The sequence below is a fragment of the Ammodytes marinus genome (assembly GCF_949987685.1).
Source record: "Ammodytes marinus genome assembly, chromosome: 15".
In the NCBI taxonomy this organism is placed as follows: Eukaryota; Metazoa; Chordata; class Actinopteri; order Uranoscopiformes; family Ammodytidae; genus Ammodytes; species Ammodytes marinus.
Genome location: NC_137219.1, coordinates 10,954,849 through 10,968,388, shown reverse-complemented (window position 1 = coordinate 10,968,388; position 13,540 = coordinate 10,954,849). Strand labels below are relative to the sequence as shown.

Sequence of the window (13,540 nt, the reverse complement as noted above, 5' to 3'; positions counted from 1 at the left end):
CCGTCTGCAGCAGCAGCTGACAGAGTTTTTTTGGACTAGACGGATACTGAGTTAATGGAGTTTTTTTTAACCCAAAGAAAGCAAAGGTACAACACTTTTATATAGGCCTGCAGTCCAGTGTTAGATATGACCAAAATACAAGCTGTGGCAGCTCACACTATAGCTTTCCCGCACGTGAAGCGAGCCTTCACGTGCGGAAGGGGGTTCACCCCGACGGCGAACAGCATCTCCCCTGAGCCGAACAGGAGGTGGAATTAAGAGATTAACGGCGATATTTTTTTTATCGCCCGATAAGAGTTTGGCGTTAACGCAGCCGTTAACGCCGTTATCGGCCCACCACTAATATATATATATATATATATATATATATATATATATATATATATATAAAATATATATATATATATGCAGTTTGAGCTACTTTTGCAAAAAATACATTAAAAAAAAAAATTGAGAGAAAAAATTAAAATTAAAATACAAATACTGATTTGAGCTCCGAATACTAATTTAGCAAACAAATACTCGGATATTCGAATAATTCGGGCCAGCCCCAGCGACAGCACATGGAGGACGTGGGAAGAGAGCCAGGTCAAAAATAAATAAAAATAAAATTGTTTCCCCAGGGTGGAGATCTTATGAGCCTTTCACTTGATGGAAGTGGATACATTTGAAGCTTTATTAAATATAACTTGAGGGGGAAAAAGCAGATATAACGGTACTAAAAGATATATGGATCAAGAGAAGACATCGCCTGAAGCTAGATAGTTGTGCCATGCATGTTGTGTGAAATCCCTTTGATGATAAATATTGATTATAGCCCAACCTTCATGGTCACTTAGTTAATCCCCTGGAGGACATTTCTTTCTCTGCATTTGACCCATTTAAACAATTTAGGAGGAGTTGGCAGCCACAACACAACAGCTTGAAAACCAACTCCCACACAAACTTGTCAGTTCTTAGGTTCAAAATACACGGTCTTTCACGAACATTGCAGCACTCCATTTAAGTTAAAATGACTATATTATTAGGTGGGAAATGGGGATGAATAAAGGTCAAGCGGTGTGATGAAACGGGATCAAGCGTTAAGGGATGAACGGAGAGACTAATGTGGATCGATAAAATGGTGTGGTTCATAAGACAGAAGGAGGTGAGAGGCAGGGGCGTGGACACATAGGCCACGAGAGATTGGATGAGTGAGGCATAGTCTTATACTGAACCTAAGTTATAAAACATTTATTTGGTGAAACCTAAACCAACGCACCCAAGGGAAACCCACCCAGATGTATTAAAGACAGGCAAACTCTCAAGGGAAAACTTTAACTTATTATCCACTAAAACACTGTGCTTCCCAAGGCTTTTATACCAGAGCTATGAATCTGAGGGAAACATATATGAGTGGAAGCTTTACACTGAGGATTAATATGTTTGCCAGTGGTTGTTTCATCTCTAAATTTTTTGTCTATATACCCAATTTTATTAAGACACAGCAGCGAATGGGTTAATTCAACCGCTACAGAAGCGCCAGCCAATGGTGCTTGACATCCTCAGGTCCTTTATGATGTTGTAAGGGTGACAGTTCAGCATGTGGTAGCACTTTTATGTGCACTGAATGGTCCTCTACCAGCCACCCCAGGGCTTCACAACTAATCACAGCTACAGTACAAGAGTGTCAAATAATTTTCTTGCTTCCTTTATCACTACACTCATCTACTATGGGGCAAAGGAAGGCAGAGTTAAAGTAAATCTAAATGAAGCTGCTATGAATAGTAAAGAATAAGAAGAGCAGGACAGATAAGATGCCAGATAATAAAATAAATGCAAGACACTCTACTCGGCTGAACCCTTTTTTTGGAAGTTGATAAGAGACAATGATTTAAATATCTTAGATACACCACACATAATTTTTACATCAGCTGCTGTTGAATACAATTCTATTTTTGCAACACATTCCCCTTTCCTCTTTGTGTAGTTCACAAGTTTAATTTTTCTTAATGTGATGTGACACAACCCCTCTTTCCTGCAGATTTAAAGCTAAAAGGGGATTCTAAACCACAATTTCAAGCAGGTCAGGTACATTTATGGGTATTTTTTGAACGTGTGTGTGTGTGTGTGTGTATGTGTGTGTGTGTGTGTGGGGGGGGGGGGCGATTATACGTATTGGACCTTGATGTTGTTGCTGCAGCAAAAGGAGTGTTTCTGGTAGGACTGATGCAGTGATAGCTGAAGGATTAACGGTCAGGGGTCAAACCACTGTGCTGATTTCTCCTCCATCTAAAGTGGATACACTCACACACGCACACTCACATGCAGACACACACACACACACACACACACACACACACACACACACACACACACACACACACACACACACACACACACACACACACACACACACACACGTCCACCAGCACCAGCATCACCACCACCTCCACCACCACCACTAACTCAAGTGGTATACAGCAGGATGTGCATGGATGTGTAGTGGCCTTGGGCATAAACATTCAGTTTCCTTGTAAAGCATCCCAACTGTTAAGTGCCACCCCCCCCCCCCCCCCCCCCATGAAATCAGTCATGGTTGGTGGCTTTGGGGCAACAAAAACATTGCTTTTGGCCACCAAACGGGGGCTCCAGCTACTGAATATAGATATACATCAAAAGAAAAAATTAGACAATGTAATACATTTTTATTTTTTTTAATCAGAAGAAGAAACCTGTATTAAGTTATGTTACATAGGGGGTAAAGATATTCTGGTCACACACACATGTGGAAAGTTAGAGGATTAGCTCTGGTAATCCTTTAAGTAAAACTAAGCAGCTCTTCTGTTCCCATCAGTTTGAGATTGGCAGTTAGGTCTTTTGATGTGACTGGTAATCTTCCCCATGTCTGAGAAGTTGCCTGGTAGCATTAAAGCACAACAAAGCAGCTGGGGCACACAAGTCGCCTGCCTCAAGCGCTACGCAGATTCACTTTCCTTCAAATTGGAAAAGGGCAGAAAAGTACCCGCTTTCTTGGGATTCCACATACATCCTGAAACTATTTGTGGAATAGTATCCAAACATAATGTACTTCCAACAGTATGTTTTTCGTATTGCCCACACACTCATTAAAATGCCAAACACTGAATGGGTAATTGGGACTAGATAAAAAATGTTCCACACTATCCTTGTAACTATTTTGCCTATAAAAAGTGCATGCAGTGATTGGTGAGCTTCCCCCTTTTTAACTGGCAATTTACAACCTGTATCATGGTGTGACTTCAGAGGGTGCTTGGTACAAATTGCAACTTGGGCGTTCAACAAAACACTTGAACACAAAACACTTTGTTTACACTTTCTTCAAAGTTAGCAAGGTAATGCACGTCTGACTCATTTTTCAAGAAGTAACTGAGCTGAATAAAGGACCTAAAGCAACACATGAATGTAAATAGGAATTTCTTTACATATAAGAAACTATGTGATCGGGACGTATTGAAATCAATCAAGTAATAATCACAATACACATTCTACACATGGTACTGTAGCTTTAGGTTACACAAGCACAATACATAGAATTACTTTAGAAATATACCCTGGCTTACAGCATACATACAGCATATATTATTGAGCACATTATGCAAACACACACACAAACACACCTCTTTGTCACCTGTGGGCATTGGAAAAGGTGGCCATGGATTGTGCATTTTTAACCAGAACAATATAGCACATACTGTAAATCAAGTGCCAACATGCTTTATCACATCTGACTGGTGAATAACAAATGCTGTCAGAGAAACAAAGCCAGAGAGGCTATAGCAATTTTGGACTGTGATATGGTTGAAATGCATTCATTTAGCCAGAGCAGATGTGGTACCCAGATACGCAGAGAGGCTCATCATGACAGATTCTCCCTCCGTATTGTTGGTTGATGAAAAGAAAACAAGCTTGGCAGCTCTGATGATATGGCTCTGGTAATATAACATACTGTACAAGTAAGAAACTTATAAGCTCTGTTTCCAATAAAGTAGACTGAATTTCTAAGAAATGATCACTCGGCGGCTCATGTGAGAAATGTGGAGAGAAACATGGTGTGTTACAACTGCATCCCTGTGAGTTAGCATGGTCAAACACATACATGATGAATTTCAATATATCCAGCTGAGCATTAATTATGAATCGCCTGCCTTGTTGGCTATGCATCAGGAGAGGCAAACTATGACATACCGCACATTGGGTGCATGAAGCCGAGAAAATAGCATATACAGCACACATGAAAAGTGTGTGTGTGTGACAAGATGTGTTTGTGTGCAGAAGTGCGGGAGGAGAAGCTTGATTTTACTCATATCTTTTTTGACAAAAGATAAACCTGTGTGTGTGTGTGTTAGGGGGTGGGGAGGGGGATTTGGGGGTCGTTCTCAATGTATATGTTTTCCCTTGTGGTTTTGGCTATCCCCCTATTTGATGCTTGATGTATTTCTTTTTGATGGATTACATATATATTTTCTACAGCAGTAATGTTATTCATAGGTTCTGACACACAGCTGTCACAGTCAAAATTACAACAAAAGATACTTAGGATTAATCAAAGAGCATGACCGTTCTCCTGGGAATCCACCCGTACACACACGCACAAAGTATACATAAATACATGAAATTACACAAAAAATACCGAACACGCATATTCTGGGCAATGTTGGCCTGTATGACAGACCACATCAGTCACACCACAGGCATTCATAAATGTTGAGGAGGCCAGCATAGTAGGTGGCATGACATTATTCCAACTCATTACCATCAACCTGGAACATTGTAACATGACAAGACACAGTTTGATGCTTGTTAATAATCTATTTTTACGGAGTTTATACGGCCATGAATCGGGGCCAGTGAATGCCCAGTGGCCATGTCCTAAACAAAATGAATGAGATTGTAGTAGAGATGAGGTTTGTTACTAAGTAGGAGAGCCACAGAGATACATATCAGCCTGAACTAAACGTATGTGTTGCAGCCTTTTTCTCAAGCTGATGTTTTCTTGCATTTAAAGCACAGCAAGTGTGATCGGCCGTCTAGAGTTTCTATGAGAACGTAGTTGAAGCCCTGATTTGGTTTATGGTTATACAGATAACATGTTGACTTAGCAGGAAACATGAACAAAAGCATAATATTTGCTATTGTGCTGAAGTTATTTAAGTCAACAGGTCAGATAGACCTGATTAATATTTCTTCTTCTTCTTCAAATTGTTGTGTTTATTTGGTATTTCAATTTCTATACCTTCTAAATCCTAAAAACCTTTGATTATTATTAAACGGTTATTATTTGTATAGATTAAACGTAACCTCAGGTTGTTCACATCCCTCATTTGACAGAAAAAAAGGGACAACAGTATCAAAAACTTTTCCTCAAAATAATTCAATAAACATCATCACAATCATGATCCTTACGTTTCTTCATAAAATAAAACATCCTTCTCGATAAAAAAAAATTACATCAAGGTGCTAGGGGAGAACGGGGTAAGTAGGCACACTTTTTACTCTAGTGAGAATTGCTCATCACTTAAACATCTTTCAATAGTCATTCCTACATTAAATTTAAGCTTAAGGTGTTGGCTTGAAATGTGTACTCCTAACTTTTTCTATCTTATTGTAATAAAGAAGAAAATTAATCATCAAAGACACCCTTACACATTGTGACAACCGACCCCATAAAGGGGTCGGTTGTCACACACTATGGGGTTGTTTGTCAAAATGTTATCTTAATGGGAATAATCTTAAAAAGAAGGCAATAAAGCAGAACTAAATTTGAAAGTTTAATTGCATTGTCGAGTTGACAAATAGGCCTACATAACTTACTGTAGCCTTGGCAGCTGGTCTAGTTTGGGATGCACTGGGTTGTTTTGATTTTGATGCCCTTTTTTCTTTTGCATGCTAGCTGCCTTTTCCTGCTATATTCTCTCCTTCTCTGGGGTGTCAGTGAGGATACAGCTTGACAATTTCTTTCGTTATTGGGTTCCTTTTCTGGCTGCAGCCTTTGGATAACATGTGACAACCAACCCCCCAAAAAATGTGACGACCAACCCCAACTTGAATTTCTTGCTAGCATCAAGGCCAACAACCATCTGACAACTAATTAGCTTGCTAACCACAATCTAAACTATAGTTTACCCTTCACACTTTTTATGGGTAACAAGTGTTTTGTTATAAACCCATTGTGTAAAAGCCTAGAAGAAAAATACTGAGGAGCTAAATATTTTCAATTTGACATGAAAAACACAAACAGTCCTCAAACCTCAAATTCAGCAGTCTAACTCCGATGAAGACTAGGTGACCTCTGATCCCAATTCTGGATATTTACATACCAAAATTTCACCGACAGCGCCTTCTGGTTCCGAGATATAACGATTGTGACAACCAACCCGTGTGACATATTACCCCGTTCTCCCCTATTGGGTCTGAAAAGATGCTTATTTTGCAAAGTAAAAGATTATCCCACAAAATTATCAAGGAAAGTTAACTAGTAAATTTAATTTGGACCATGTGATTTAAAAAAGAAAAAATAATTACACCAGTATTGGATCATTAATCAACATCATTAATCAGTATTTTCAATCCCAACATATGCTGCTACTAATAAATCACAGCTTCAGTGGGGAAATGGATATATGCTGCTTTTCTAACTGGATCACTGGAGTCACTCAAGGCAAAGTGTTCCACTGTCCGGTTTTAAGAAATATGACGGACCTCAAAGTGACAGTGTTACTGAAGAATTCAACATTAAACTCCTTGTCGGACTGAAACCTAAACGCCCCGTCAAAGTAGAATTTTTTCAGATGGGGGGGGGGGGGGGGGGCTTATCTTATTTGGCTTTATATGGCTCCACGATGAAATTATATTTTATAATTATACAGCTCTGAGTCAGCTTCTTAAACACAGCCCAGTGGGAGTATTATTCAACAGCTGTAAAACATCTTGTTTTTAAACATGGGATGTGCAAAGTTCATTCTGTTCTTCCGATTAAAAAGAAAACCAACATTTGCATTGCATGAGATTCAATTGATCATGAATTATTTTTGCACATCTTTCAGTGCAGATGAAGATAGATTCCATAAGACCTAATGTAAAGCATGCCCACGTGTAGAACATACAGACATTTCTCAAGATCCTCTGAGCTTCCTGTTGGTAAAAAAGGAGATTTAGCCGTTTTTTTGAAGGCCTCAAGGATTTCCCTATTTGATTGTGATTAATCTCTGTGAGTAGTATGTTAATTGAGGCTGTGCTCTACATGATTTTAAATGGAGGGAAAACAACATTTTTACAATATCTTTGTAGAAAATCGTGATCCTCAGGCTAAGTATGCTAACTGAGTGCTTAAGACTGTTACATTTCACTTATATCCCAGCAATGTAGTGATTCAAATATTGTGTTCTCGTTTAAAACACAGCCTTAGAGTCATAAAATATCACACTTAATGTAAGATCAACATACTGTTAGAGCACTGATCCATGACAAATCCAACTATGCAAGGCAAAACATTATGTGGATATGCTTGTTTTTTTTTTTTTAATTCATATCGACATTAGTGTGACTGTACATATCAGCAGTTTGAGGTGTTCTTTATGTTTTAAAAGACATAATACACAAAAGAATCTGTGAAACTGAAATCCCAGACCCTGAAAGGGTTGGACTGGGTGTTTTGTATGCAGGCTCAGCGAAAAAACAGACCGGAGGAGGACAGAGTATCAGGAAATCTGCTTCAAACTCTCCATGGCAGAGGTTATGAAAAACTATCAAAAAATCCAACACCAGATCAAGTTTTGGATGTTAACATGAGCCAGGACCTGTTAGGAAACAAAAAAGTCAGAAATATGTATTTGTTACATGACCCAAAGTAAATCCAAGTGACTGCAGCAGCCTCCCTCAATGTTTAGCTCTTTAACACGGCTTTGTACTGCATGAAGACTCAGGTGCTACTCAACCAAGGAATTACTTTTAAGTATTCACAGTGAAGTCGAGGTCACCGTTAAATTAATCACTCCTCACGCTGTAAGTAGAGCTTGTTAATTGGGTTTTTGAAGAGGCTCTCCAATGAAAAATGGCGGCATCCTTTATTCTGTATAGGCCTGCATGGTTAATCCGAGAATGTGTCATTAGTTTTAGGTCACAAGTTTTCAATAAAGCCTTTTATAAGGGCTCTGGGAAGTGGAAACTCAAGTGCACATGCTCACACCTTTTGATATGTTTTCCTTTGCAGATTCGGTTAACATGTGAACCTCTCACCAACACACACCTGTTGTGTCCCTGGATGACTTTGGAGATGGTAGGATTATAATTTTTTTCCTATTTATAGGTCATGCAGAATGAGCAAGGACAACATATGTCATTTCCTGAATGTGACCTGAATATGGAAACAAAATGGAGCATATAGGTTTTTTCCCGAACAGTACCAAGAATAAACAGATGCTCTGTGACTTCAACATTATTGTGATATATGAGAGGCACAAATTGGGAGTAACCCAAATGATGAAAAACAGCCCAAAAAAAACAGACCGGAAAGAGTATGGTCATACACATGGTGCATACACATACATTCACACGGCTCAATAACAAGTTAGTAGAACAGCATGGTAAACAAATAAATGGGAGGAAAATAGGGAAGGCGAGGGAAGCGTGGAAAATACACAGAAGGATAGGAGGGCAGATAAAAAAGAGAGACATAAAGAATAAGAGAGAGAGAGAGAGAGAAAGTAGGGGATGACATGCACCTCATTCGTTGCATGTGACAGTCCTTCTCCAAAGCCATCTCTCTCACTCTCTCTGTCTCACTCTCTCTCTCGCGCGCGCACCTATTCTCGCATCCACATCTCACCATCTCTCCGTCCGCTCCGCTTCTGTTGCTCCGCTCAGTAACATCGCTTCATCCCCTCCTCCCTCCACCTCATTTTTCCTGATTTTTTTTTTTTCATTTTCAAATTCGATTCCTCATTTTCGACATGGTCTTTACGTGAAGTCCGACAACTTGCAGAGCCAGAGGACGCCGTTTAGAAAGGGGGAAACAAACAACAAACAACGAAACAGACGGCACAAGCTCTGTCGGGGAATAAGAGAAAAAACTACGCACATTCGCATCTTTTGTTGAGTGCCTTGGCTTGATCGGAGCAACAGTATGGATCTGTCATTCATGGCGCAGGTGAGACATTTGTTTCTCTTCCAATCTGCACGAAGATGTTTGGGAACTTTAGTTTACATCTGTCCATTGTTTTCATGGGCGTGGTCGCTCAACAAGTTCCGTTTGACAATTATTGATTGTACACGATGAACCTGACGATAAAAAGCATTATACATTTAGTTTACTTTAGAAAGGTCATTGCTTATTCCCAAATTGCTAGTGGGACTTAACCCCCCTCCCAACAATGAATTGCTGTAATATTGGAATGGTCATTAAAGGTCATTAAGTTAATAGTTAACATTTCTAAAAATATTAAGGATTAGGACAGTTGTCATGCCTTGGACATACTGAATAATTTTCCTGATTTTATTTTTTATATTAAATTTTTTCTAGTCAAATGTCACCAGTTTGAGTGGACCAGGAATACATGTCATATTGTGGAATGTGTGCTTTTCAGAGCACTTGAACATGGCAATTGACTTTGGCCTCATGGTGAATATGTGTTATTGCGCATCACTTTGTTTTCATTAGGAGCAGACATGGTAGGCTTTTTCCTCCTCTCCCCTCTCTCAGTGTCTGGCTGCTTATGGTATGTCTGGTGCCATTTACTTTGCCATTTTCTGTGCGACGGCTATTAAATGGTTCAGAGCATTATCTTTGTTGCCAGTCAGTGGCTGTTCAGCAGGCCAGACTGAGCAAAAATGCTCACAAATCTTTGAAAAAGAAAGAATTCCTGAATAGAAATGCATCGGAGCATGGTGCCACCTGAGAATACATTTTTGTTCAATAAAGCATGATTGAAAGAGAGGTGGTATAATAACTTTGCAGAGCACAGTCAGCATTATTCACTGTATAGTTGTGCAAACTTTTAGTGAGTAAAATGATACAAACCTGTGTTATGTAAACTGACAATACAATGTCTTCAAGGACAAAATGTGCTCTAGTTTGAGAAACTGGTTGGGTGTACAGGAACCAGGCTTACAGCAACTGACAACAGCAAGGAAGCAGACAACTGTCAGCCTTAAGGAGTTATGGGCAGTCAGTTACAACTATAAGTTGAATACCACACAGATTGAAAGCAGCATAGTATGTTTCTTCTGAACTGACTATGTGTGTACTGTAGATGCACAGCTATACAGCGCGCTTAACCCCTCACTCCCAGTTAAGAAAGGAGGGTATGGATGTTGTTTTTAAAGATTTAAAAAGCAATTGTGAAACTGTAAAAGTATCGGATACAATATTGTATGATTAGCTTTACAAATTGGAAATTAAGGTTGAAACCAATTTTTAATAGTGCCAGACTAGCTGTCAAATAAGTGACATTGTCCTGGGAGCCAAGTGACAGATTGAAGCAAAAAAGTATAGGCCTATAATGAGTGGAGTAGAGGCTGCAACTGTCAAATTTTCAGAATTAATTGATTAATCTACTAATTATCTTATCAATAAATCAATTCATTGGAAGCTAATGCCGAGAACACCAGCAAAACAGCTTTTTGTTACAATGCAATGTCATCCAGCAAGGTGTCCCGTTGATCAATCATCTACTACATACAAGCGCACATCATTTCTGCTAGATTACTTTGTAACATGAACTCTGTATGTCAACTGTTGACCTCGCGATCGCTGTGACGAAAGTTGCTGCTTTCCAGGTTTTGTAAAATTCTGTCTGGGAGTATCTCAAATTGTTGATCAGTGTTTTTGTGTCTCTCTGGTAAGCCTCAAACAGCATTACTCAAACTGGACTTGACTGCATGGATCATATTTCATTGTTTCACAGGGACCGAACAACAGGTACCCACCTATGTCCTGCAATGTTTTAATGCAGGACTGTTTTCGGTCTAAATCCCTGATAAGAAAACCTGAAATAATAACTCATGGAGCCAGATGGAGCCAGGAAATAAATATTTTACTGGAAATGATCATTTGCTTATCAATAGTGTGGCGACTAATTGAACATAATCTGTCTGATTAACTTCGAGTTCCCCATGACCTCAAACACTTACGTTCTGTCACTCTTCAGTTTCTTTTCTCGCAGTATCCACATACCCTCTCCTTAGGGAATGCATTTCTATCAGACAGTTAATGGCTAATTTGACAGGTGAGGTGATTTTCATGTCAGTGCATAGTGAGTCACTCTGTAATGGTGACAGTGAATGAAGTCAGGCAAATGTCTTTGGAGTTTTGAAGATTGACTTCACAATGGATGATTTGTTTTGCTTTTGTATCTCAGTACAGCTCTGCCGCCTGCAAATCACTAAACCCTCGCCATTACTTTGTGTCCAAAAGATGACGGATGCTGCCGAAACGGTTCCCTCCTAAAGACAGGGAAAGTTTTTAAAGAACTGTAACTCAGAGGAACTCTGCTTACTGATTTTCTCGCTGTGGTAGAGGATAAAGAATGAGTAATTTGGAGGATTTACTGGTCATTTCTTGCTGCTGTTTATTTGAAGAAAACACAATAAACTCTTCAATGATATACAGTATAGTTTTCTGAATTTAAATTCTTGAAGACGTTTTGGATTCAACAGAAGAAATACATGTTCCACAAGACTAGTGCATGCATCGTTTGTGTAACATGAAACAGAAAACCAGTTCAGACTAGTAACATAATTGACCATTGACCATTTGAACAAAAAGAAGGCGTTGCAATATGGGGAACATATTGCAACGCCTTCTTTTTGTTCAAATTGATTACTATGATACCACAGAAACATGCTAAATAGCTCTCTGCAGAACAATGTGTGTGCCTTTGTGTTTGGTGAATGATTTGGTGGCGATGCCTCGCTGGTTTGAAATGAAAAAGGGCAAACTTCATTAGTTTGAAAGTGGTGGCATCCTCAAGCATGGCAAAACATCGATTAATTGGTGACAATCACACTGAAGCTATTGAATACTAATCTGCGGGCAATGAAGCGATTTGTTTTTCTTATTTTTCAAACAGACTTAACTAAAAAATGTGTTCATCCAACTTCCCTTAGCTCCCTAATTATGGATATTAAGTTTTTCTCAATCACACAGGCACATACTTGCACCCTGTGCGTGCTGTTGAAATTATTGAAATGGCAGAAGTTAGGGCATACAAATGAGCCAATTTGTTTCCCCGGTTACTAACTGATGTTTAGGTCAGGTTTGATGCATTGTAGACAGGCTCAAGTGCCATCTTCGTCTCAGACTTGTTTCGACTGAATGATCTGCCACATGGCAGCTAAACCCCTAAGGGTCTGTCTAACGAGCACACACTGACCCACTGGCCTTGGCCTTTTACACCGTACACACGAGCAAGCACGCACAGACCTTTTAAAAAATGTATTATAAGCAACAGTCCATCCCTATGCTCTTGAAAAAGGCACAGAAAGAAAGTCAACACAGAACTCCACATGCCCAAATCCTTTCCTTTCCTTTAATTACATGTCTGGTGCAGTTCCCTCTTGAGCGAAACGCTACAGGTCTATTTTCATATTCTCACTTCAGATGTTTTGCCTTTTCATGACAGGCCTTCAGCAAACCATCGTTACTCATTTACAGTGAAGCTGTGGCTCTGAGTCATTCTAACTGACAGGGCTGTCCATCTCTGCTCGTGTTAGAAGGGATGGATGACAGTGAGAGGGCTAGGATGGAGGGAGTGGTTGACAGCCTCAACATAAACAGAGCCATCTGTATTTACCCACAGCAGCAGGAATCTCAGACCTGGGTCAGGCAGGAACTGTAAAACGGTGTTACCGACCACAAAGATTGGTTGGAAACTCCGCAAGAAAACTAGTTTGTGCACCATAAAGCAAGATATTGGAACGCAAGTTGAATAGTTCAGATGAGATTATTTTTCTATTAAACACACTTCTTGAAAATAGCAGCAGTCACAAGGCCCATATCAAAACCATCTCTGTTCTGCATAAGAAATTCAATTACATAATATTCTTATCGCACTGTTCATTTTTCACGCCCAGACTGCCCCTTTAAAAAAAATGCTATCATGGTGTCAATGGTGGGGTCTCATTTGAAGAGTGTAATAATGGCACACCAGCATTTTCATCTCTAGGAGTTCATTTCCCCTTTAGTCTTTTGTCTGCTTTTTCATCAATTTGTTTTTTTTATATGAAAGCTGTAGTCTATAGAAAGTGAAAACTTGCAATAGCCCCAATTTTTCATGACCCTGCAGTGTTGTTAAAAGCTAGAGAAAAATAATCACCGTAAACCAATTAAAAGTTGCTGTATGCACAAGAGAAATCATTGCTTTAAATAGATGAAAAGCGGATGAATCCGTCTTTGTTTGTCTATTTTAAGTGGCTTTCCACTAAGAATTATTTGAGGATTGGAAGCCTTTTATTGTCAGTATTGTTCATAATTATTGTTTAGCTGCTAGTTCTATCCCTTCATGTCTTTATTCTATTTTTGTCG

The 13,540-nt window shown here is 39.3% G+C and overlaps 1 protein-coding gene across 1 annotated transcript in view; it reads left to right on the top strand.

The window, feature by feature from the left end:
* Nucleotides 1-9,070: 9,070 nt before the first annotated feature.
* LOC307261393 (uncharacterized protein C14orf132-like) overlaps nt 9,071-13,540 on the top strand; it is a gene marked incomplete at its 3' end in the record, with an annotated part of 30,097 nt that continues 25,627 nt past the window's right edge. The window contains exon 1 of the mRNA XM_080041933.1: nt 9,071-9,166. Coding sequence (XP_079898059.1) covers nt 9,143-9,166 — 24 coding nt within the window. The 5' untranslated portion in view covers nt 9,071-9,142. The remainder of the gene's footprint in view (nt 9,167-13,540) is intronic.